The sequence below is a fragment of the Halictus rubicundus genome, chromosome 14 (genome assembly GCF_050948215.1).
Source record: "Halictus rubicundus isolate RS-2024b chromosome 14, iyHalRubi1_principal, whole genome shotgun sequence".
NCBI classification, from domain to species: Eukaryota; Metazoa; Arthropoda; class Insecta; order Hymenoptera; family Halictidae; genus Halictus; species Halictus rubicundus.
In genome coordinates, this window is record NC_135162.1 from 9661990 (window position 1) to 9687113 (window position 25124).

Below are 25124 nucleotides of genomic sequence, written 5' to 3' on the forward strand. Positions count from 1 at the left end.
CTCTCCCGGAGTTGAACGCCAACGAGAACGAAAAACTCTTCGGAACAATACGTTTTCTTCTTGTCAATACCGTAGTTCTAGCATTATACCGATATGTGTAGCGTAGACCTAATGCACAGGAATTAATACGTCTTGTAGTACACGCTGTATATCGATCGTTACCCGACTCTGTATAGTAACGTCGAGACTTTTGCCTTTCCCAGTATGCAATTTGCACATGGTTATAGTGCACGATCATAATGACTCTAAGACCGCAGGCGAGAGTATGCGACAGTGACAATTACGAAATGATCGGAAACGAAGACGAATAAAACGATTCGCGGCGTCCGAAAAACTTGTGTCTTACGGTTGACCTTGAACGAACGATTTCCGCGCATAAATCGCGACTAACTTAAAACACGATTTAAGAGAAATCGATTAAACAAAATAGTAGTGAAATTAAATGTATAGAAACAAGAAGGACACGAGACATGTAGAGAAAAATGGACGATTAGAACACATCCGACACAGCATGACGACTCTCTTGACCTGCCTGGCCTGTCAGATCCCCTTCTAGCCTCTTTTTAGATCATTCTAGGTGTAACCTGCCTCCATTCTTGGATGACTGCCTGTTTGCCAGCTGAATGCCATAACTTCTTAATCGTCGACTGTCCCTCTATTTGTGTTCCCTGCGTCTGTACCGACAAACAAACAAACCAAAAAAAAAAGAAAAAAAAACAAAAAAGGAACTGCATGCGTCTAGGGTTGTGTACGCTGAAAAGTCGCATTGTTTCGGAACGAGGTGTTTACATGGAATGCTTGAGCATCACCGTAATAATAATTAATTAATTAATAACACCGTCCTCGAGCCTCTGAACCTTGATAAACCGACGTGCGAAACCGGTGTGACTCTTGTGAAAACGTTCCGTAGAAAGAAACCAAAAAAAAAAAAAAAATAGAAAAAAGCAAAAGAAAAGAATGAAAACAGAGAACACGTGTAATACCGCCTCGGACAAACACGTTTCTCTTTTTAGAGAACACTTTCTCGAGCATTTGACACCCGCGGGCAGACCTCTCTCTCTCTTCTCTCTCTCTCTCTCTCTCTCTCTCTCTCTCTCTCTCTCTCTCTCTCTCTCTCTCTCGCTTTAGATACAGCACTGTCGATGTGTACTATCGTTAATGTGACACACCTTTTTTCTTGATGTTTCGGATTATAGAGACGCCGAGCGTGCCGAGTCTGCTGCTACTTGCCGTCAGGGTGTGCGCCGTAGGTTCGTTCAAATTGTTTGAATAAATACCATTTGCAAATGTCGTTCACGTTTTCAACCGTTTTCCCAAGCTACGAGCAACACACCGTCTCCCCACCCCTTTACTCTCCTCTTCTTCGCGGTCTTTTTATTCTTTTTTTTTTCTATTTTTGTTTGGTTTTTGGTTTCTGTGTTTCGGCGACCTTTTGTCCGCCGCGAACGCTCGCGTTTCGAATTCACAAATCGGCGCAACGCGAGACTGTTTTGTCCCCGAACGATCCCGGAATTGGACTTTTTTCGCCGCTTCGAAAAACCCGCTCCGACTGATTTATTGGATAAACGGTCGTCGCTGAAATGATTACGACTCTGATCGACCAGGATAGAGGTTCGAAATCGATTTTTTCCGGCTTTGGAACGGCCGCGTTTCACTGGACGCATTAACCCTTTGCACTCGAAGAAATTTTAACTCGAAAACGAAACATTTCTTCCGACCTGGAATATTTCCCTTCTGTATATTTCATTTCATTTTTCATGGTATACATACGAAAATCGTGCAATTTACTCGTACAATACTGAAGTGTTTAGTAATTTATTAAATACGAACAAATTGAGTAACGTGAAAAATATTTTGAATAATGATACAGCCATTTTTAGTGGCGCTATTTTGAGGGCTAAGGGTTAACTCGCGATTCCGAGAATTTATGCTTCTAACACTAGGTTCACGCAGCGCTAAATGTGACCATTTTGCAGTGCTTTATAAAAATAACAACCATTTTTAGAAATATTTTAAAAATAATATATCCCCAGAGAAATTTGCTAAATGATTTCTCAAAGTATGCGTCCTTAGAATCTGAATAATTTTAAATTAATAATATTGGAACCCGTAATTTTAATAAACCTAATTTTGAAGAGCGAAGCTTGTTGCAGTTTTTAGTTCGTCTAATTTTATTTAAGCCTTTGTCTGCCGAGTCTGCGAAGCCCTTTGAATTCGTACCCCTTTTAATTTTTCTGCAAATTGCCTTGGAATTTTTCAATGGATTTTTGCTTCGTTTGCAGCAATTTTGTGTAATATAACAACAATTTTACCATGTATGAAAATTTATTAGCGGACGTGCGGAATTAACCTTTTAACCTGGGATGACGAGTTGATTCATTATTTGAGTTCTTTCTTATCATTTGCCATTCTTATTTTAATTAAATAAAAATGGCCATTTCATTTATTTTATTTTAGTCCTTTCACTTCGTTATGTCATAGTATCCATATTGGTGATAATAATACATATTACAATATCTATTGTAACAAACTACATACTTTAATATTATAGAACCTATATTATAATGTTCATTATGTAGACTATAGACTCTCATATTGTCGTAACATATATCCTAATATATTCTATCAATTATAACTGCATTATACAAGTAATGTGCTTGAATTAAATTCTGATGTAATAATCATGCGAAATTTAAAGTGGAATACTTATATTAAAAATACTGAACTTTGAGGAATTGATTAATTTAATAACTAGAAGTAGTAAAAGTGAAGAATTTCACACAATTATTATATTGAAATAATTATTCAGGCATATTGCTCACATAAAAGTTATTTCGAGTCTATACATTATAAACTATAGTTCATGGTAATAAACTAACAGTACAATAAACTCCATTGTGCTAGCGTTAATTCCAGTAAAACTTGTACTACAATTTTACTTATCTCTCATTTACACTTTGATAAATATTCATAATTGAATGTCACCCAGTTAAGAGGTTAGCATGATCAGCATGACCATGTCCCATAACCCACCCATACGGTGAGGGACACCCAATTACTGTGGGGGTACCAATTACCGTGCCTATATTAATTACACTTATTTTTGAAGCATAATGGATATATAAAAATAGAGATATTAAATTTTTCTCATTAAAATCAGTTAATATATTATATGTCTCTTTTTTAATATTCTTTATGCATTAAAAATAAGTATAATTAATATAGGCACAGATAGTTGGTACCCTCACAGTAATTAGGTCCCTCGCCCTGATCCAAACGAAGTCAATAAACGAAATTCGCGTAGCTCGCGTGTTTACAGTCTCGCGTTGCTTAAAACAAATTTACAATTCACATCGCGTACCGCACGGAACATTAATCACCGCTAAACAAACATTCCGAGTATCCATTCGAAACTTTCCACAAAGATACATACAAATGTCTCTGCAATACAGTAAGTACATACTATATCGATGTTAATGACCACCCATCCAATTATTTCTTTCGTTTTTTTTACAATTGTTTATTAATACAAACGCATGCACATACATTACACTTGATCGCAACTGTTTCGCAACATGTGCAGACTTAACAACATAGTTTTCCCCCGACCGTCTGCCCTTTAAACAATCAAATCCTTGTAATTATGTACATATTTACCAATATGTGTGTATACTCTACTACTACAGTACGTATGCATACATGTGCAGTGGATCCAAGAATTATTTACCGACTACACGATTCTCGAAAAATTGCCTACATTTGAACCGTGATAATTTCGTGAAAAATGATCGTACGATAGTAAATTTGGACTCATTTTGAAGCTAGAAACCTCTACTTTCGTAATCCATCGTTTATTTTATTGTAACTATTTTTTCCATGATGTAACGGGCGAGAAACCGAAGAGGCGTTTTTCGCGAAAAAGCTGTATATTCAAACGTCTGTGGAAACTTTAAAAAACTTTTTCCGTGACCGGGACCACCAAGGATTTCAAGATTGAAGCCTCCCCTTTACAACGAGCCCTTAAAAATTGATGCACGAGTTTTAATTAATCGTTTCATCGAGCTTTACGGTAGTACAAGTTACGCCATGGTGGCTTTTGCAACAACCAAATTTACTCCTCGTTTTTGTTCCATAAAACAGTGAAAAAAAATCGTACATCAATTTTCAAGGCATCGTTGCAAAGAGGAGGCTTCCATCTTCAAATCTGAGGAACTTTCATGTTCGAGAAAAATTTTTGAAAGGTTTTGGAGATGTTTGAAGTAGCAGCATTTTCCAGGGAAAATTGGACCTCGGTTTCCCACTCTGCTACTTCCGGTAAGAATTTCTTGGAGGGAAATTAAGTCTGGTCTGCGAAAGCGGAGGCTTCTAGCTTTAAAATGAGCCCGGGTTTATTGCTCTACTATTTTTGTCAACAAAATTATCATAGTTTAAACATCGACGATTTTAGAAGAATCGTGCAAATACTTTTTGGATTGACTGTAGACCGATTAATGTTGCCTGAACCAATCACAACGGCCGTAGCAAGAAGAAAAATGAATTCATCGACCCCGTTTATTGTTGAGAAGAGTCCCATTGATTCAGACATTACAATTCCGTACCAATTGGATGCAAAAGTAATTGGAATCGGCACTCAAAAAAATGAAACGCTGGATTCAGAGATGGTAGCTAGCTATACATATAGGTCGATAGTGTAATATCTATTATCCGGTGCCATAGTGATCTATATATGACGTCGAAGATTTCTCTCGTAGCTCTCTCTCTCTCTGGGTCAACCTTGAAGTCTGAAAAGAAGCTAACCAATATCCTGTATCGATTTTCTAATGTAATTTGGACATCTGCGGGAGGGGCATAATCTTTCTGGATCCAATACCGCGGATTTGAAGGTTGAAGGAAGTGGCCAAATGTGGAATGCCATTATGTTCGACCTGTGCCATTTTTAAAATCGATTCCGAGGCTTTCTCAAGCATTTCTGTCAGTATCCAATCATACTTCTATGCTTCGTTTAAAAGCCTCGGTACACAATACGGAATGCCATTTTGTTCTCGGGTGCCATTCTCACAAAAATCAAATAGGAACATAATTTTAAGCATATTTATTAGCATGTTTCTCGAAAGGATTTTTGGCGACTTGAAAATAATTTTTTCATCCTATCAGTATAATTTTCTACCTTACCGACGAATTTGTACCGTCCAGTAGGAAATGATATTAGTATGATAAATACAGTTTTTCGAGTCGTCATAAGTCCTTTTGGGAAACATGTTTTTAACGCAAAATGAACATACTTACCAAATTTCGGCTCAATTGGATTTGGCCGATTTTCGGAACTTTAGACAAATTACTGTCCATACTGTACCATGCAGATTATCTGAACATGAAACATTTTCATGAACATTTTCTCTGTACCCAGCGTTCCATTTGTGTAGAATTCCATCCACGAACCCCATAAACTCCCCATAACTTGCACTTTGTTGGAATCCAAATGCATTGAAATTATACAACCAGCATAAATGTGCCCAACCTCCCAAAGCCCCTACTATACTTACCAATCTTGACATTGAAGAAAACTTGTCAACTATTGTAGAAAAATTACCGTTAATACCGTGATCAGATTGCAATCGATGCGTGAACTGATGATCTTCCTATAAACATTCATTCATACTTATTCATTCGTTCGAAAATTTCAGTAATGCTAGTGTAAAACAATGTTTAGTTCCATTGTTTCTATTCTATCATACGAATCATGCAGTGTACAGGGTAAGGGGCCCGATTACTGTGCCTACATTAATTATATTTATTTTTAAAACGTAATGAATATTAAAAAGGGCATATTAAATTTTTTTCATTAAAATTAGTTGATATGTTATATATCTCTTTTGTAATATTCATTATGCTTAGTATAGGTAAGGTAATTGGTACCCCCACAGTAATTGGGCCCCTTACCCTAGTCTGTATTCTGTCAGTATCAAACGTAATGTATCTATCTGCATCGCTTCAGCACCATTTTCTTATCTTCACTGCATCGAACACATTGAAACTCGACCTACACGTTTCACTGTACACAAAAATATCACGATACTGTCCAAAAACATGATGAACCTTTCTACACAATTAGGCTACAATATCTTGGTAGCACGACGGATGCGAACCCTATCAGTCGGAGTCTCCGACTGATCCTTTAGTACCAATCGAAACCAATCAATGTTTCTCGGCGTACAAGTCACAGAAGGAAAAAAAAAATAGAATCTAATCAATTTTTCAACGTGTACAAAAACTCGCGGAAAACAGCCGTGCAATTCCGCAAATGGATCGCGAGCCGTAAAGATCGAATCCGACCAGGGTGAAAAACAGTAAAAAGCAAAATCCCAACGAGATTGAAGAAAAAGCAGCGAAACGATAAACGCGAATATAAAAATTCTACCTTTCGCGAACCTGTCTGTGACAGAGTGTCTCTGACAAATTCTCTTCATCAAAGAGAAATAAATTACATTTTACCGTTGACAGTTTGCACACAGGACTCCCATCTGCGATCATACACAGCGGAGCCGAGGGCAGTGTTTGCACGGTTCTTCGATTCCCGAGAAATTGTCAATATTTGAACTACGATAACTTCGTCAAAAAAAAATAGTACGATAATCAATTTGGACTCGTTTCAAAGCTCGAAATCTCTACTTTCGGAGACCGTCGATCAATTTTTTCCAGAATATTTGTCCACGATGTAGCAGGTGAAGAACCGGGGACACGTTTCTGGTCGAAAATGCTACACATTGAACCGTCTGTGGAGGCATCAAAAAATTTTTCTCGTCAATGAATCTTCCACAGATTTTAAGATTGAAGCCTCCGCTTTACAACGAGACCTTGAAAATTGAAGTACGATTTTTTTTCTCTGTTTTATGGAACAAAAATGAGGAACAAGTTTCGTCTTGCAAGGCCTTCATCACTGCAAAGATGGCGGTACACCTTTCGTTCAGAACTCGATAAATCGACTAGAAAAAATCGTAGATCAAGTTTTAAGCACTCGTTGCAAAGAGGAATGTTCGATCTTTAAATCTACGGTGGATTCAGTTCCAAAAAAAAAATGTTCGACGTTTCTACAGACGTTCCAATTTGTTATATTTTGGACCGAAAAGGTGTCTTCAGTTTCCCAGTCGCTGTGTCCGGTATAAATATCTTAGACAAAAATGAATAATTGGTGGCGAAAGTAGAGGCTTCAAGCTTTAAAATGAGCCCAGGTACATTGCTGTACTATTATTTTTCACGAAATTAACACGATTTGAATGTCGACGATTTTTCGAGAATCGAAAGCACATTGTTCGAATACTTTTTGGATTCACTGTACATCATTTCCAATATGCGTGCGAATCGACTTTTAACGCATCAGCCACGATCGGCGAAATTGTCAAAAACCAAATCTCGCTGTTTCACTCACCGTTCGATCGTCATTTCAAAAGACAAGGGTAGTACGTAGCCCCTAGGGATCCATGATGCGTGTATTTTCTGTTGTGCTCGATTATGAGATTTTGAGACAGAAGGGTGACGAATGCTTAGCGGAAGTAACCCGACTCTGTTCTTTTAAAAGTGTAGCTTTTGAAGGTAGGAACGTTCGTCGCGATCGGACTGTTCGCGCGTCTGCGGTTTTATTCGATGAACAAATCGATAACGAGCGAATGATTTTTCTTAGGAGGTTGGCCGACGAAGATGATGAACTATCCGAAGTTCAACCGGATGCTGTGCCGCCGGAAGTGCGGGAATGGTTGGCGTCGACATTCACCAGGCAACTCGCGACCACCAGACGGAAGGCCGATGAGAAGCCTAAGTTCCGTTCGGTGGCGCACGCCATCAGGGCTGGGATCTTCGTGGATCGGATCTACAGGCGGGTCACCAGCACTGCGATGATGCAGTTCCCGCAGGAAGTGGTCAAAGTACTTAAGGTAGACAGCAGAATCTTCTTTGTTCAAGAATTTACTCGGATTTTCCCAAGGTAACTTATTGACGAGATTTCGAGGTGGTCGGTACTTTTTTATAGGACACCCTGTATATTTTCTTGAATATTCTTGTAGAGCACGGAAAGACGAATCCAACGAGTATAATGAACATACCATTACGATCATTCATTCTCGAGATATTCGTGTCTGAATGGTAAGGTTTTGGATTAGGTGTGTTCCTTTCAGACACGGATATCTTGAGATTGAATGATCGAAATGGTATGTTCATTATACTCGTTGGATTCGTCTTTTGACAGTCTACAAGAATATCGAAGCAGATGTATAGGGTGTCGTATAGAAAAGTATCGACAACCTTGAAATATCATCTAGAGAGGAGATTCTTTCTACATGATACTTTTTTAAATTGCAAAACATGCCTGAGAAATTACAAATCTAGATCAGAATAGTTAACGGGCGCAGCAACTCATGTAGCATGTTCAAAATTAGAAATTCCGAAACTTCGAGGAAAGAGGTCCTTGATCTTCGAAGTCTCGGGAGATTTGAGGAAGTTATGGATGTCAAGAGATTGAAACACTTGTGACATCAGTCTCCATCGGTACACTTAGACATAATGGATCCTCGGAAACTTTCCTAAACTACTGTGGACCCTTGAACCCTCTAATCTTGGATGTCTTCTAAATTCCCGACTATCCTGAATTATTTCATGACTATAGGCGGTCACCTTAAGTTCTGTTGTGTTCTAGCAAAGATCGAACGAACATTTCTTTGTTTAAGACACTGGACGACTGGTCATTCGACGTGTTTTCTTTGAGCGAAGCTGCGATGGGAGCTCCGGTCAAGTATCTCGGCTACGATCTACTGAATCGATACGGTATGATCCACAAATTCAAAGTACCTCCCGCAGTGTTGGAGTGCTTTTTGGGAAGAGTCGAGGAGGGCTATTGCAGGCATCGGAACCCTTATCACAATAATCTCCACGCTGCAGACGTCGCTCAGACGATGCACTACATCTTGTGTCAAACAGGTCTCATGGTAAGCCCTCGAACACAGTTACAATACTTCAAATATTCAAGCTACGAAATATTTTTATAAACAGTGTGGGTATTCTTAATTTAAATGAACAGTCTGGATACTCTTAATTTTTACAAGGTGTGGAAATTTTTAATTTTTTTTTGGACAGTGTGGAAATCCTTAATTTTTATAAAATGTGGATATCCTTAATTTTTATGAACAGTCTGGATACTCTTAATTTTTATAAAGTGTGAAAATTTTTAATTTTTGATGCACAGTGTGGATATTCTTAATTTTTATGAACAGTGTGGAAATTCTTCCAGTACGTATCTTGTTATCTGTCCATGCTTCAACTCAGTTGCAAGTTTAATAGTACACGACGTCGCCGGTTTCTGGAATGTACATTGTCTTGCCTGATGGATGATGCTTCACTGCAATTACAGTGCAATTTAACGTTTTTGCGGTCGTATGTCCGTGCTCTTAGTCGCTAAAGAATTTTTGCTGTTCCGGTCGTGTGGTTTGCTCTCCATTGCTGGGGCGCAGAAAAGTATAGCAGTATTTATCGTGTAAAACTGAGAAATTTTTATTTTATAAACGGACTTTATGTTTTTACGATAAAAATAACATTCGGTAACGATGACAATCGAAACAGTAAAATCATTGAAGACACTGTATTGCTGGTATCATTTAATACACTGTGTTTAATGGTGACGGTGTGTTGTGCCCCTTCGACCGCGCGATCCGTGTTTACACGCGCCGTCCTTTTCTGCGTTCGGCGCGGTCGGGTCACGAAAAGAAAACAATAGTAGGACTGTGCGGTCTAAGAAAACGGTCTAAGTTTTTCTTAGAACCTTCACTGCAATAGTTAATTAGTCCTCTAATTCCACCACTACACGAATTCCGTTCAAACTTGAGAAATCCTCTATCCGTCCATATTGAGTCGCGCGCAATCTTTCAGCGCGTTCAAAAAAGAAAACTCGTGGCAAGTTTTTCGCTTAAAAGTTCCGAGACCACCGCCAACCATACTCCTCTCGCGAAACGTTCGCGAAATCGCGCGAAACCCCTCCGGGGATCAGAAGCCGGGAAATAAGTTTTAGTTAATCCCCGGGTGTTTTGTAGCTCTCCGCTATCGCTATGTACCGTTTGCTCTTTCGGAATCGCTTCTCGCCCCCCCCCCCTTTCTCTCTTTCTCTCTCGAATTATGCACAGTGTATATTCGGGCACGTTTGTTCGCAGAATTGGCTGACCGACTTGGAGATTTTCGCGACCCTGGTGGCGGCGCTTATTCACGATTACGAGCACACTGGGACCACAAACAATTTCCACGTAATGTCCGGCAGCGATACGGCGCTTCTATACAATGACAGAGCTGTGCTGGAAAATCACCACATCTCCGCAAGCTTCCGGTACGTGCGAACACCGTCGAAAACGCCTACAATTTCCCTCCAGGCATTTTCGTTTCGATTTGCTCCCTGCTAATTGTAAATTACTAGCCCCGTTTCCATTCGAGAATCAAGCGGCTCGTCAGTCTTGCGTTAATCATGTTGACGGCCGCTGTCGCGTTTCCGTGATTTCGCTGGGCTGATGGTTATTGGCTGCTGCCACACAGGCATGACTTCGTTTCTTTTTTCGTTCAGTATTCTACACATCTAACAGTACTGTAGTACAGTAAAGTGCAGTATAGTATATTAAAGTACAGTATAGTGCAGTAAAAGTATAGCACAGTATAGCATAGTAAAGTACAGTATAGTGTAGTAAAAGTATAGTATAGTATAGTATAGTGAAGTACAGTATAGTGTTGTAAAAATATAGTATAGTGTAGTATAGTAAAGTACAGTATAGTGTAGTAAAAGTATAGTATAGCATAGTATAGTAAAGTACAGTATAGTGTAGTAAAAGTATAGTATAGTATAGTATAGTATAGTATAGTATAGTGAAGTACAGTATAGTGTTGTAAAAATATAGTATAGTGTAGTAAAAGTATAGTATAGCATAGTATAGTAAAGTACAGTATAGTGCAGTAAAAGTATAGCACAGTATAGCATAGTAAAGTACAGTATAGTGTAGTAAAAATATAGTATAGTATAGTACAGTGTAGTGTAGTAAAAGTATAGTATACTAAGTAAAAGTATAGTATAGTAGAAGTATAGTATAGTAAAAGTATAGTATATTCTCGGCCTAGTCACTAAAAACCTTGAAATTGAAAATCCAACGGTAACGTGTACGATTGATTTGACATTTTTCAGGATATTGAAGGAGGACGAATGCAACATACTGCAAAATCTCTCGAGGGAGGAGTTCAGAGAATTTCGTTCGCTCGTCATCGACATGGTCCTTGCAACTGACATGAGCTTTCATTTCCAACAATTGAAGAATATGAAGAATATCCTAAGCCTGGCAGAACCTAGCGTTGACAAAAGCAAAGCAGTCAGCCTTGTCCTCCATTGTTGCGATATTTCACATCCGGCCAAAAGATGGGACCTTCATCACAGGTAAAACATTATAATCAAATAATCATTGTATTCTTAAACTCTTAGTGCACTACTGCTTTTAACAATAAACCTATCTTGCCCACGAATATTTAATTTGAACGACTTGATTTGATTGTAACGTACCACAATTTTGTATAAATTTAGTTTAAAATGAACCTGTAGAAAACGTAACTTCTCCGTCTGATATGCAGATGGACTATGCAGCTCCTGGAAGAGTTCTTCCGTCAGGGTGACAAGGAACGAGCACTCGGATTGCCGTTTTCCCCGTTGTGCGATCGTAACAATACTCTGGTGGCGGAATCGCAAATAGGATTCATCGAGTTTATCGTCGAACCCAGCATGCAGGTGTGCAGCGACATGTTGGAGACGGTTCTCACACCGCTGAACGCTAAGGAGGGCGTAGATGAATCCAACAACGGTGAGTGTCTCTGTCACAGTTTAATAGTATTATAGAACGCGATCATTAATTCACACCTATTCAACCGAGAAATCATTCCCAGGATCGAATCCGGAGGCCAGGAGATTCAAAATTGGAAAGCCTTGGATCCCATGTCTGGCTGAAAACAAGAAAATCTGGAAGGAACAAGCTGTTCGAGGTAATTATACAATTAATATTTATTCACCTTTTCTTTTTAAACCAAATCGCCTCTATCACAAAATGCGATCATTCACCTTTCATTTGGGACCTGGAACGTCCAAAAATTCCTACGGGAACACATTCCAAAATTCTCTCGAAGAACTTTGTCTGATCTAGTTCGGATAGTAGAGGTTCTAGTTTGTCGCGTATTAAACGCGCAAATACGGGCCAAACTGCATCGCGTGAGGTATCATTTTAATCGGTAAAACGTCAGCAATGAGTTAGTAACAGTTTCACGAGGGAGAAAAATGTTTTACCAAAGATATAACTAATTTTCTATCATGTTGCACATCTCGTCAATCGAGTTTCAAGCTCTCCGAGACACTGTAATCCGATAAATCGAAGTGTAACCGAGAGAAACGATTAACTAACGTGTACTATACCGTTCTGCCATGTCCTGCACAGTTTTTAACGGAACAATAAACATTTTCACAGACGCCGAAGCGAGGGCGCAGAAGGAACAAGAACAGAAAGCGAACGAAAACCGCGAGGACGGTGACACGGCGCAGCAAGAGGCGTCCGAGGAATGAAAAATCCGGAGGGCCGTTCTGTTTTTCAAGAACATATGTAATTTTAGGCTACGGCGGTAACATGAGTAGCCGTGTTGCATGCTCCGAAAGGATACCGGTCTTTCCCGATGCTCGAGCGAACGTCGAAGGTCAAGCGTACGATTAAGAAAGTCCACAAAACCACGACTTATTTATACACAAACCGTTTGTTTTGTCACGTGTGATCCTGTTCCATTGTCACCGTCTGACGTTCCATTGATCTCGCTACCAACAATTGATCGCCTTCTCATCGATGTACCTTCGCGTGTCCGATCAGTGTCCCTCATCAGACGACAAAACGTCTCCCGCTGATTAGCATGATCTTCCGCGATTTTCGCACAACGCTTGCGGACTTGTACATAGAGGCTTTCCGGTTTTTCTTACGCTTTCGTGAAGAATGAGTCGCGTTTTGTTTGCAATCTTCCGCGAAATCGACGCCTTTGCTGGAGCTGTGGAAATGGCCCTCAAGCAGTCAAAATGGCCCCGAATCTGGGAAAATGGCCCCGACTCTGTCAAAATGGCCTGCTCATCGTCAGTATAACAAAATCTAGCAGTTTCCAATGCGGGTAACAAGGTCTACTTTTGTTTAACAATTTTATATTTTTTTAATCATTTTAGTGAGTCGAAAATGACAGTGTCTTTAAATTCCTTAAATATTCACACTTTTTTGTCTTAATGGTTTTTGAGATAACAATGCATACGTGTGGAACAATGTTTTTACATCGATTGAAACTCATGGGAACAATGTTGGCCGCAATGGCGTCGATTTCCGCTTGTTTTCGGCATCTCGAATAGCTACATGCTACTGCGTAACTATTATGAAGAGAACCATAGTGAAATAGTTTTTGCCGGGCTCCCAAAAACGTACACGTAGCCTAAAGTTAACAGAGAATAGTGGAAAACCCAGCACGCACTGAGCGAGAGAAACATATGAACGTACTTAGAGCACAATATTGTCCTCGATGAAGTGCTAGTGAGTGAGGGAGCACTATGTTGGCGAGGATTCATCATAGTGTTCTGCCATTGGAACGCTGTCTTTATCCGTACCTGTTTTTCTTACAATTAGTGTGTATTTGCGAGCATACATTTTGTCCATAATGACGGGGACTTTCATTGTGCAGAAACGTCTATTGAAAATGCAACTCGAAATCTCGAATTCGTGATATTGGTCGGTTCGTTGCGAGCACTCGACATCTCGAAAGATAATGATAAGAAGTACAATGTACGATGAGAGAGGATTCGGCAACCAAGCAATTCTATTTTAGTAAAATCAGTTCTATTCGAAATTCTGTTCAGTAATTTTTATTAAATATAAATTCTATCAAATTGATTATTTCTATTATATATGAATTCTATCAAATATTGCCAACAATCATATTTAGTGGATTTTGTTTGACATTTTCATCGCTACGTATTCCTTTTTGTACGCCACCCTATATATTTTCTTGGATATTCTTGTAGAGCATGAAAAAACGAGTTCAACGACTACCGTGAGCATACCATTACGATCATTCAATCTCGAGATATTCGTGTCTGAATGGTAAGGTTTTGGATTAGGTGTGTTCCTTTCAGACACGGATATCCCGATATCGAATGATCAAAACGGTATGGTCATTATACTCGTTGGATTCGTCTTTTCATGCTCTACAAGAATATCTAATAAAAAGTGTAAGTTTTTGTTTAAAAAAAGGTATCAATGAACTTGAAACCTCGTTAAAAAATGAGTTGTACGAACTGATTTTATCGTAGCATTGTATTCATTTAATACTCTCTATTGTCAAAGGAAAAACGACGATTTTAGATTTGTATAATGAGATTTTCAAAGCAGTGCTGCAGAGATTTCGAAAGTCCCCGTAACACCAAGTTCCATTCTCAACGCGCACGCGTAATGGAAGCCGATTTTCGCGCAAGAAGCTTCCATTCGCTTCTTCAAAACTTCGACCAGCTAGAAACCTAGAAGAAAGACCAACAATCGCTTCTTTTCCAAGGTTCGATTTCTCCTAAACGACCATTTTACCCTGCTTGAATTCAATTTTCGAAATGACCTCTGTTGACTTTCACTTCCTCTTTGCAATTGTTCATTTCGTATTATATTTCACTTCATTTTACGTTATGCTGGAGAACAAATATTCTCCAGAATAGTTATTTCGAATAAAGATTACTTAAAAAGGTTACTTCGATCAGAACGTTCCTATAAAAATTTTAAACGGTAAAATACAAAACTCAAAATTCCAAAACTATCACAATGGTCAGTCTCCAAAAACGAACTTCAGAAACCACAGACTTATAAATGCAAATTATTTTCAAGCCACGACAGCAATGACCTTGACCAGGAGAAATCGGACCTGAACGACCATAAGGGGTCGCTACACGTCACTGTACATACTTACTTTAACTGTGTATTCGTATACACATCAAGGTGCAGCTTTAATGTATGTAAATGTAATGTAATGGAGATATCACAACAAATGTTTACTCGACGTACGCTACGTGTATATGTAGATATACGATTGTGAAGGGAAAGAGAACGAGGGAGGGGAGAGAAGAGCGTCACGATAATGCGAATTCATGCGAATCAGCGCCTCGAACGGGAATCACTTGCGTATACCAGATCGAGCATATCCCAGATCATTTTCGCGCAGTGCATCGGATTAAGAAAAGAAGAAAAAAGAAATGAAAAATCCCATGCGACTAACTATGCCATAAAATTTTTTGGATTTCGACTGGCGTTCCGTGAATCCTTCGAGATCGAGGATCCTCGCTGTCTTCGTTGCGAATATTCAAGTATCGTGCAAAGAATTAGATGCTGAAGCATTTAGCTTTAAGCGCGCGCGTTATCGGGAAGATGAAAAAGATATTTTATCGTCGTAGAGGACGTATAGGATCTAACACGTCTCTAACTCTGAAGTTAAACATATCCGTCCTGTATTTATTTCGTTTACTATAATTGTCTCTTTCGGATTCTATTCGTACGCGTTGAGACGTTGAACAAGTGTCCTGAGAGTATCGTTGAAACAGAATGTTTACAGTCGTTTTACAAGCAGAGATATTTAACATATATATTAACTGATTTTAAAGAAAAAAATTTAATATCTCTTTTTTAATATTCATTATGCTTTGAAAATAAGCATAATTAATATAGGCGCTGGCACCCCCACAGTAATTCGGTCCCCTGCCCTATACAGTCGTCTGCAAAACATATAATCTGTCCGCATACGAAAATTGGAGTATAAAGTATGAAGTGACAAATATCTAGCCGATAAAAGTCCCAGAACTATCCCCACCGCCACGGGCTATGCCCCGTGAGGTGGCCCAAAACTCGAGTGGAGCGTTTATCAAAGAATAGTATCTTCTAGCCGATATATGTCCCTGGGTAGAGCCGTGTTGTGGACATATATCGAGAAAACACTGTACGACGATACCGAGGACACCGGTTCGGCGTCCCGAGGCAAACGGTCCTTGTTTCGTTACAAGTAAGTTAATTGTACATATTTAAAAAAAAAAGTCTTGAATGGGCGGGGGTGAAGAGCCTGTTTTAAAGGTAACAATTCAAGTATAATATTTCGTTGGCGTCATACTCCGATAAGACTGTGCACAATGTTCGGATTCGTTGCGACGGTGTTTTCCGCGAATTGTTCGAGACAGCCGGCCGTTTTTTGTTTTTGTTTTTTTGTTCCTTTTCTTTTCTTTCTTTCTGTTCTGTTCTGTTCTGTTACAATCGATATTTTGTTTCGATGGCAATCGCCTGCGCGCAACACAGGAACAAACAGATATACAATTTTTCAACGGTTGATTTCGCGCGTTGTTGTTCGCGTGCCCGGCACGAATTCGTTTTACTTTCTGCAGCGGACGAGGGGCCAAACGCGTGATAGATATTTACATTGAAACCATGGTCGCGCTTAGGAGAACATTTTTCGATAGAATTTACGCGAACGAAGACGCACAAATCCGCAAAAATCAATCGACACCGTCCCCCAACAGTGATCGGTAAACAAATTTTCTTGATCACTGAAATCAATTAGGAATTTAAGGGCATCGATATTCAACCTCCTAAAATAAAAAAAAAAAGTAAATTCCTAGGTTAAGGGACCCAATTACTGTGGGACTACTGACTACCGTGCCTGTATTAATTGTACTTATTTTTAAAGCATAATGGATATTAAAAAATACAGGCATAGATAAATACATATAATTAACACAGGCACAGTAATCGGTACCCCCACAGTAATTGGACCCCTTGCCCTATTCGGTTCCTATTCGGTTCGATGCAGCCAATCTTCGCAGAAGGAAAAATCTGCAGTCTAATTTCGCGATGCTCGCGTTGATTAGTCTCTTTGCGCGTGTCGAACTTTGTCGATTTTCTGATGATTTAATGCTGGTCGTCTTCGCTCGCCGCCACTATAATCGTTTAGATCTCTCTTTGGACAAACACTTTGGCCTTTCCTTGTAGATCGAACGGGTGCGAATCGAGTCCGTGTTCGTACTTCGAATCAGGGAAACGTGTGACAACGTCCTCTCAACAGACTTCCTCCTCGAAAGTATCCAAAAAACAGAGAGAGAGAAAGGACGAAAGAGAGAGGGGAGAGAGGGGAATTGTTGTAAAGATAACACGATGACTCGATGGAATTAATGTTACACTGATAATACAGAGGCTTCGGATAAGAATACTCGACCAATAATCGTAATTCGTAAGATAAGTCAACTCAGAAAATGGTACGCGCAGGACATACACATATATTACAGTACACTTGTATACTATATACAAGCGAGAAACAAAATGGCGAAGAGATGAAAACACTTCTTACGTCCCCGTCCCCACCTTCCCCGACCACGAAAGCATTGTACACGTTCACTATTATCATTCGTTGTTTCTCATCGGGTCAGTGGATCTAAGCACTGATCGATAACCAAGACTACTCATTGAATAATACATGAATATGTACCGCGAAGAAACAACAACAACAACAAAAAGAAACTGTACGCAGAGACACCGAATAATGACCGAGATATACATATTTCCGTTTTTTGGTTCTCTTCCGAAATTCCGTATCGTACATACACGATGAATAAAATCAATGCTGATCTCGTCAGCACAATTTACCGCAACAACAACAACAAAAAAAAAAAAATGAAAGAAATGATGTGTACATAATCAAATAAAACTTCTCAGCACCGTGTCCGTTTGATGTGATGTAATTAAATGAAAAAAAAAACAAACACGTAAAGAACAAAAAACGGGAGAATATATTAAATACAAAACGTATAAACACAAAGTATAAATACACCTCGTGTATGATTAGTACTGTATTCTGCATAAATTTAAACGAGGAATAAAAAGATACTCGATTAGTTACTGTTGTTCCTTATTTTCTTGCGTGAAAGACAGGTTGGTGGGAGAAGCAGGTGTTTCAGCTGCTCCAATGTTTGTTTCAAGAACAGGAAATTTACCAGAACGAGAAGGTATGTCATATTCTTTCCTTTTGCAGCAAAAAATATCCCTGCTCGGCTGACAACATTATGATTCCCCATTACATTTGAGCACAGACCCATTTTTATTATAAATGTCACAGATTTATCTCTGACGTGGTATAGGATCTGATCCAGGCTAAACGTTCCACCCTACCGTGGGTGTAGGTTCTGATCGATGCTAAACGGTCCGTTTCTAAAAATTGTTGGTTCAATAATTAAATACGCAGATACGTCTTTTCATTACATTGTCTTTATTTATTCATTGTTGATTTTCACATAATATGATTGCGGTAAAATACAATATAAATGTTTACTTATAATGTGGATTGCGCGTCGATAACCGTGTAATCGCACATGGTAACGTCCATTAATTTAAAGTTAGCGTTACCAAACTGTAGATTCTAGAACTAATTGGTAACAAGTATCCGGATTTAGCCGCAAGAAGCGCCACTGTCTTCTGTGTACAAGCACAGACGAGCCATAAAATTAATAAAATCACATTAAATATTAATTACGTATGTAATTTGAATAAGCAACTGTTAATGCTAAATATTTGGCTGGTTACTGTGAATGAAAAAAGTTCTACATTTATTATGTCTGAAGATAACACTGATAAACTTTCGTGGTAGTTTTTCACCAGCGGAAAACAAGTATTCGAATTGAGGGAAGATATACATGCCGGAAAAGTATCTCCTTTATTTACTATAAATAACGAATTTGTCGGACGCATATTACGCTGTTTAGCGAATCCCGAGTGCAATTTAGAAGCACAAATGCAGTCTCTAAATAGTTTTTCGAGGACAGTCAATCGGTTTTGTAGAAGTTATTTGAGAAGAACGTTAACCTCTACGTCAGCTGAAAATGCACAGGTTGAAGAACAAAAAGGTAAACAGTACAGAAATATTTAACAATAATATGACAATGCAATAATTACATATGTATTTCATTTCAGAAAAGAACATTCTGGTAGATTGGTACCAAGGCGTAGCTATAATTGGTATAAATCGTCCTGACAAAAAGAATTGTTTAGATGGTGCAACTATACAAGAATTCCTGGAAGAATTAGATAAATTTGAAAATGACGAAAAATCCGTAGTTGGTGTGATTCATGGGATCGGTGGTAACTTTTGTAGCGGCTATGACCTGAAAGAAATCGCACAATACGATGGGAATAATGAGGAAACTTTACCTCAATTTGGGCCATTAGTAAGTATTTCAATTCATATATATTCCTTGTCCACGAGAAGACAGTACAAAGAAACTTGTAGATGTCTGTGTCCCGCTACCTGATACCCCTAATCTGCGTTACAAATACTTCACAATGACCTGAATCGTTTGACAAAGAAAACACTTGCTACTCTCGTGGACAAGGAATACATATAACACATTAATTCTATTATACTGTACTAATTAATACCTGTTTACAGGCTGACAAAATAGAACTAAGTAAAAAGCCTTTAGTTGCTGCTATAGATGGCTACGCAGTCGGTGTGGGATTTGAAATTGCCCTAATGTGTGATTTAAGGGTAGTAGACTCAACTGCAGTAATGGGGTTTTTAAATAGACGTTTCGGTATTCCCATATTGTGTGGCGGTACAGTTCGTTTACCCGCTTTGATCGGATACTCTAGAGCAATGGAACTCATTCTAACCGGTAGAGGTGTTAATGCGCAAGAAGCTTTCAATTGGGGTTTGGCTAATAAAATCACAAGTGCTGGTGCAGGTACGATCGAATAGCTATAATTCATAATAAATTGCTTACCGTAATATGTAACTTCTTTCGATCTGAAGATAACTTCTTATTTACAGCGTTAGGCAATGCACTTAACTTTGCTAAGTCCTGCGTTAAATTTCCCCAACGTGCACTGCTCGCGGATCGTGCGTCCGCATACTATGCTACGTTCTGTGCTAAACAATTGGAAGAGGCATTACAGTTTGAGAAGGACAACGGCTCTCATATAGTATTCGAAGACGGTGTGAATGGGGCAAAACGATTTGTAGCAGAAGGATTAGGAAGACACGGAAAATTTTATGATATCACTAAAATAGATGATACTATCAAAGAAATAGATAAAGAGTTTTTGTAAGAAGAATTTTTGACTTAATTACTAGACTGCGGATTTTATGCATTTATGAGTGCGGATATTTAAGACATTTAAAAATACTGTCGTATTGTTTCCAACCCAGTAAAATTGTTAATAAAAGAAACATATGTTTACGTAGCCTCTGTATCTTCCAATTAATTCAGACAATTTTTATTTTCCATAAAAATTCGCAGTCTAATAATTACTATTGACTGATGTGTTGTGTCGACGACGGTATATATAATGATTGTACATAAACGTATATATAAAAATCGAGAATATATTTCAAGTAGTCTTACAAATTTATTGTAACTAATTTGCAACTTTGTTTCTGCTATAGTTTTTCTTGACAGTAGATTTAACAGAGGGGGTGTTTTTCTGAGTAATTTGGGATTTCATTATTATGTCAGTGCATCTTTTCGCAGCCTTTCCGTTCATAAGCGGTACATAATTTATGATTTTATCATTCGCGTCCCCTGTAAATAATATAGTTAAGTTAGATGGTATTTTGAATAAAGATTGCGTACTTACGTTGATACATGACTATCAAATAAGTTAAATCTGCCTGGAAGATGTTCAAACCAGACGCGCGAGGCTCATAGATCGAAACATTTTTCAGATAACAATGGTCTTCGTCGCATAAGTCGAATTCATCTGCAAGTGTTTATATTATCATATTATCACAGTTGAAAAATGTTTACTGTATCTCTTTAGAATTTACCCGTTTCATTCAATCGCGCAGCACTTCTAATGTAATTTAGTATCAGTTTAAGCGGACAATTGATGTTCACCAAGAGGACGTGTTCAATTTCATCAGTTCCTGGATATTCCCAGCCATAGTTAATCTCTCTGTTATTTTTAGATATCTCGGCATTTAACACTAGGCTTACGGGACTCGTCAGAATTAAAGGTTCTGATATTCTTAATTTATAATTATTGAGATTGTAAAGATGCATACATGAGGAACTATTCAACAAATTTATTTCTTTGGGCACATACTACTAAAAGAATGGCTAAAGATTTGGATAAATACATATTTCTTATTTTTATAAAGTAATGTAAAATAATCACGTGCTCTGTAAACCTAGTGTTAATTATTTAACTGTATATATGAATATTTCTCATTTTAAAGCATTTCATGATAAGAAATATTAAATTGTCGGCACTGGGTTGCAAAATATCTTATCAAAAATAACGAAGGGGTTGACTGAAACTATATATACACCGAAAATGTAATTTAATACACAATGTATTAAATACATAAATTACCTGCATACTTAATTCTGATAATTGATGTCATAGTTCAAATCCTACTATCGTGAATAATCTAACTATAAGTTTACTGCTATGTTTAATACTCTAAATTAATAACTACGAGGTTAAAACAATTCGGGTCGATGTTTCATTGTTGCCTAGAAATTTAATCAATTTCGAAACCTTCAACTTTCACTTCGAAATGCAAAATTGCCACACGACAGAACACCAGTTACAAATACATTTTCTACTACAAAATGTTCCGTTTATATTTGCATTATTTTTCGAATGGTTTATTCTTCATATTTCCGAAGACCTGTACACATGTTGCATTTCACACAGTTTATCTTCGCGAAAACGATACTTCTCAATTTATCGTGCGTGATGCCAATGCCGAAACATATGCTCCGAAGTGTCAGATTATTTTCCAATTTTAGTATCATTATCAATAATAAGATAATTAATAAAAGAAAAAACAAAAGAAGCGAGCAAGAATGGAATGGATATTTGGATGGATTTTTGAATGGGACATCGCAGCTAACGAGAATACAAATTCAACTAATCCGTCGACCTTCAAATGACCTTCGAAGGAGTTATTCTTCAGAAAGCATAACAAAGACCATGTTCATGCTCACCGTACCCTACCAGGGTTCCGTCGACGTAAACATTCTCGAAAGAGAATCTATTATGTACAAACTGCCGTGCTGTCTAGCATACTCAAGAACGTGTCCAAAATGGTGGTGGTGGTGGTCTCGCGGTCCAGGATGCAACGGGCGCGCGCAGCGTGCGGTTTTTCGCTCGGATTTGTGCAGGACGGTGGTCGGTGCATTCATTGCGCTGGAATTCCGAATAATTGTGGAATTTCATATTCAAGTTGAACAACAACGACCGTCCACGGGACTTAATTGGCGAAAGTAACGCGAGCCGGCCAACCACCGTCGAGCCAGTTGAAGCTGTGTGACGAAACGAGTGCAGGTGGCGGTGCATTGTTGCGCAATCGTTTCGTGTACCCCTCTCCCCTGTCCCGACTCGTTGCAAACCAGGAGTCAGGACGAGAGTGTTCCCTTCGTAACAACCATAAGCCCTCCCCACCAGGCCGAGCCTTCCTCCCTGCCCCGACCCGGTGAATGTTGCGCGCCCGCAAATCTGCGCGATCAACACTCGCCCGTTCTTTCTTTCGTTTCTTCCTTCGGTCTTACCTTTCCCAAGGACTCTGCTCCTGATTTTTTTTTTTTTGTTTTCGCCTCTCTTTCGGCCGCTCCGCGCTCGCTCTCGCGGGACGCTTAGAACAGGTCTCCGGAGTCTCGCCGAAAAATCGAGTATATCTCTCGAGGGCTTAGGGACCTTCATCCGGAGTCGATCAGGATCTCAGGCGAGTCATGCTGGATAATCAAGCTGGTTCTTAGCGAAAGGTCTCTCCGAGTCTTTCGGTCTAGGACCTGACTGAATTTGTTCTTTTTTACCTATTTCGCATAACGACCTGCAGTCCATTTATGAAAGAGGATAATTATGAGCTTCGTTTTGTGGCTGCAGTGATTGGAACACTTGTTTGAAATTTGTATTTATTGTACGCCTATGGAGTCAAAATATGTTAAAGCTCCGATGTTTGACAATGAAATATTTTCATTTAACACAGAGTTGCAGTTGATCAATTTGCAAAGGCGATCAATGTGCACGTCTAATCAATTTGAAGAGGTTCCGTGCCGAGGAACATATAGAATTATCATTACAATGTTTACTCGATACATGTCCCGGACGCCTAGCCGATAAAAGTCCCAGAACTATCCCCACTGCCGAAGGGGTATACACAGAAGCTTCGCTGTCCTTTTCATAGTCTTGTCATAGTATCTCCTGGCCGATACATGTCCCTGGCTAGACCCGTGTTTTGGACATGTATCGAGTAAACACTGTACTGCGGATTTTATGCATTTATGACAATAGACAGATCAATATTTAAAATATTGCACTATTTCCAACCGATTGAAAATTATTTAAAAAAAGATAAATGATTATGGTGTCTTGGAATAAATTCCGACGAATTTCATTTCGCATGAAAATCCTGATTGCACAGCGAATGCGAAAAGTGTTTCCTCCAATCTTAGAAGGCAGGCTTGAGCGTGGTTTTCGACGAAGTCACGTTAAATAATTATGGCAAAAGCCGGAACCGGTGCATCGTTAAGTATAATCTCTAAATAACGCTCGAACGTTATAGAGATCGGGCGAAACCAGGAAGAACAATGATGCTGAAGATAGAAGGGCGGTTCCCAGGATCCTCTTTCCGATGGTTGTGTTGGTACGTGGCATTTTACAGAAAGACGCCGGAGCCTTTCACGAATCGCGCTGGATTGCTCGATCCCTGCTTATTGTTGCCGGTATACTCGCGAAAGCGTAATAGTTCTTCCCGATGGGAGAGAAGGCCTAATCGCGTTTCCTTTCCACGGACGAAAGTAAAGCATGTCTAATTACCAAAAGAACTTTTTCTTTGATTCTAATATGGCTTCCAGAACGCGCAATCTGGCGGATCGATCAATCTTTTTCTTCTGCCGCGCATAGTTCGCGAGACGGAAGCGTGCGTTCCGCGCTGTTGTCGGAATTTTGAAGTTCAGTAGAAAGGGAAGTTCACCACTCGGCCAAGTATTGATCGATACTTGTTGCGGACTTTGCGTTCAAGTTGTGTCTTGCATACCGTTTACTCGCCGAGGATTCATAGATCGCGGATCTTTAAAGAAAAATTTAAGTCCCGGACAGAAATCCATTTCTTCTTTTAATTTAATTTAATTTAAAAAATTCTTCTATCGTTCTCTATTCCCGCAGTATTACATTTCTATCTAACTTGAGTCGTCAAAATGGCGGTTACCAAATTGTTTTAAACTTTGAAGATTTCTGAGAAATTATTTAATAAATTATTCCTCATAAAAATCTCTAACACACTGAATAATTAAAATAAAATAGTCGCTTCCAGTGCTGTGTAAATTTAATATTACATAAATAAATATAGAATATAGAAGGATTTTTTGAAACTAGTGATAGATTTAATGAGTCAATTATTATTATATTAAAATTATATTAATTGCAAGATTCAGGGGAGGTACTCGAGACATTTATTTATTTATTTTCTTAATAACTTTATCGAGTTGGAAATGGTAGAACGGTATTTTTATATTGTTCAAATGTTTTTGCTATTCTCGTTCTTGTTATAAATGCACGGCAGTCTAATTATAGTTTAATTTGAAGTCTAATATATACGAAGTTCTATATTTTATGTTAAATTTTCTATTACAGTGCTTACCGGCATCTCGTTTTCGAGGGCTCCCGCCATAAAACGAATGTTAAGTTATTTGTTGTTCACTGTCGGACGCAGTCGGGCCGAAGATCATCTCATTACACCGGGAATCCTCGAGCCACGTAATAGCGATAATAAGAAATTTTACAATACGTCTATCGAGCACTTCAGTCGGTCCCATCGGACATAACACTACAGTAAACATTTTATAGCTTTCATTTATAGCATCGAAATTGTTAGATATGTTCCACGTGTTATATCTCGATATATATTTACTAGATAATGTCAATTCATTGTGAAATTCCATGCTGCAGTCTTCTTGGTGACAACCCTTTTTGTTAGTTGCTATATAGAGGGTGGAACGTATTGTTATGAAAAATTAATTGTGTTGTTCCAATATACAA

The 25124-nt window shown here is 38.7% G+C and overlaps 2 protein-coding genes and 1 long non-coding RNA gene across 4 annotated transcripts in view; 2 read left to right on the top strand and 1 right to left on the bottom strand.

Moving 5' to 3' along the window:
* Positions 1-12742, top strand: part of LOC143361076 (dual specificity calcium/calmodulin-dependent 3',5'-cyclic nucleotide phosphodiesterase 1) — a 75289-nt gene extending 62547 nt beyond the window's left edge. Inside the window, exons 6-13 of one of the 2 annotated variants that reach the window (XM_076800336.1) lie at positions 1197-1250; positions 7679-7928; positions 8718-8975; positions 10191-10360; positions 11201-11446; positions 11638-11864; positions 11947-12042; positions 12519-12742. In XM_076800336.1, coding sequence (XP_076656451.1) covers positions 1197-1250; positions 7679-7928; positions 8718-8975; positions 10191-10360; positions 11201-11446; positions 11638-11864; positions 11947-12042; positions 12519-12613 — 1396 coding nt within the window. In that variant the 3' untranslated portion in view covers positions 12614-12742. The remainder of the gene's footprint in view (positions 1-1196; positions 1251-7678; positions 7929-8717; positions 8976-10190; positions 10361-11200; positions 11447-11637; positions 11865-11946; positions 12043-12518) is intronic. The other variant, XM_076800337.1, reaches the window with a different exon arrangement.
* Positions 12743-18559: 5817 nt separating this feature from the next.
* Positions 18560-20721, top strand: LOC143360797 (2,3-dehydroadipyl-CoA hydratase). Its single transcript, XM_076799927.1, has 4 exons — positions 18560-18985; positions 19053-19306; positions 19528-19822; positions 19909-20721. Exons 1-4 carry the CDS (start codon positions 18874-18876, stop codon positions 20184-20186), a joined length of 939 nt encoding a protein of 312 aa, XP_076656042.1. The 5' UTR covers positions 18560-18873; the 3' UTR covers positions 20187-20721.
* Positions 20496-20764, bottom strand: LOC143360798 (uncharacterized). The gene is made up of 2 exons (XR_013083347.1): positions 20715-20764; positions 20496-20659 (listed from the first exon to the last, which is right to left on the bottom strand). It is a non-coding gene; the product is annotated as an uncharacterized LOC143360798 (long non-coding RNA).
* Between the last annotated feature and the right edge of the window lie 4360 nt (positions 20765-25124).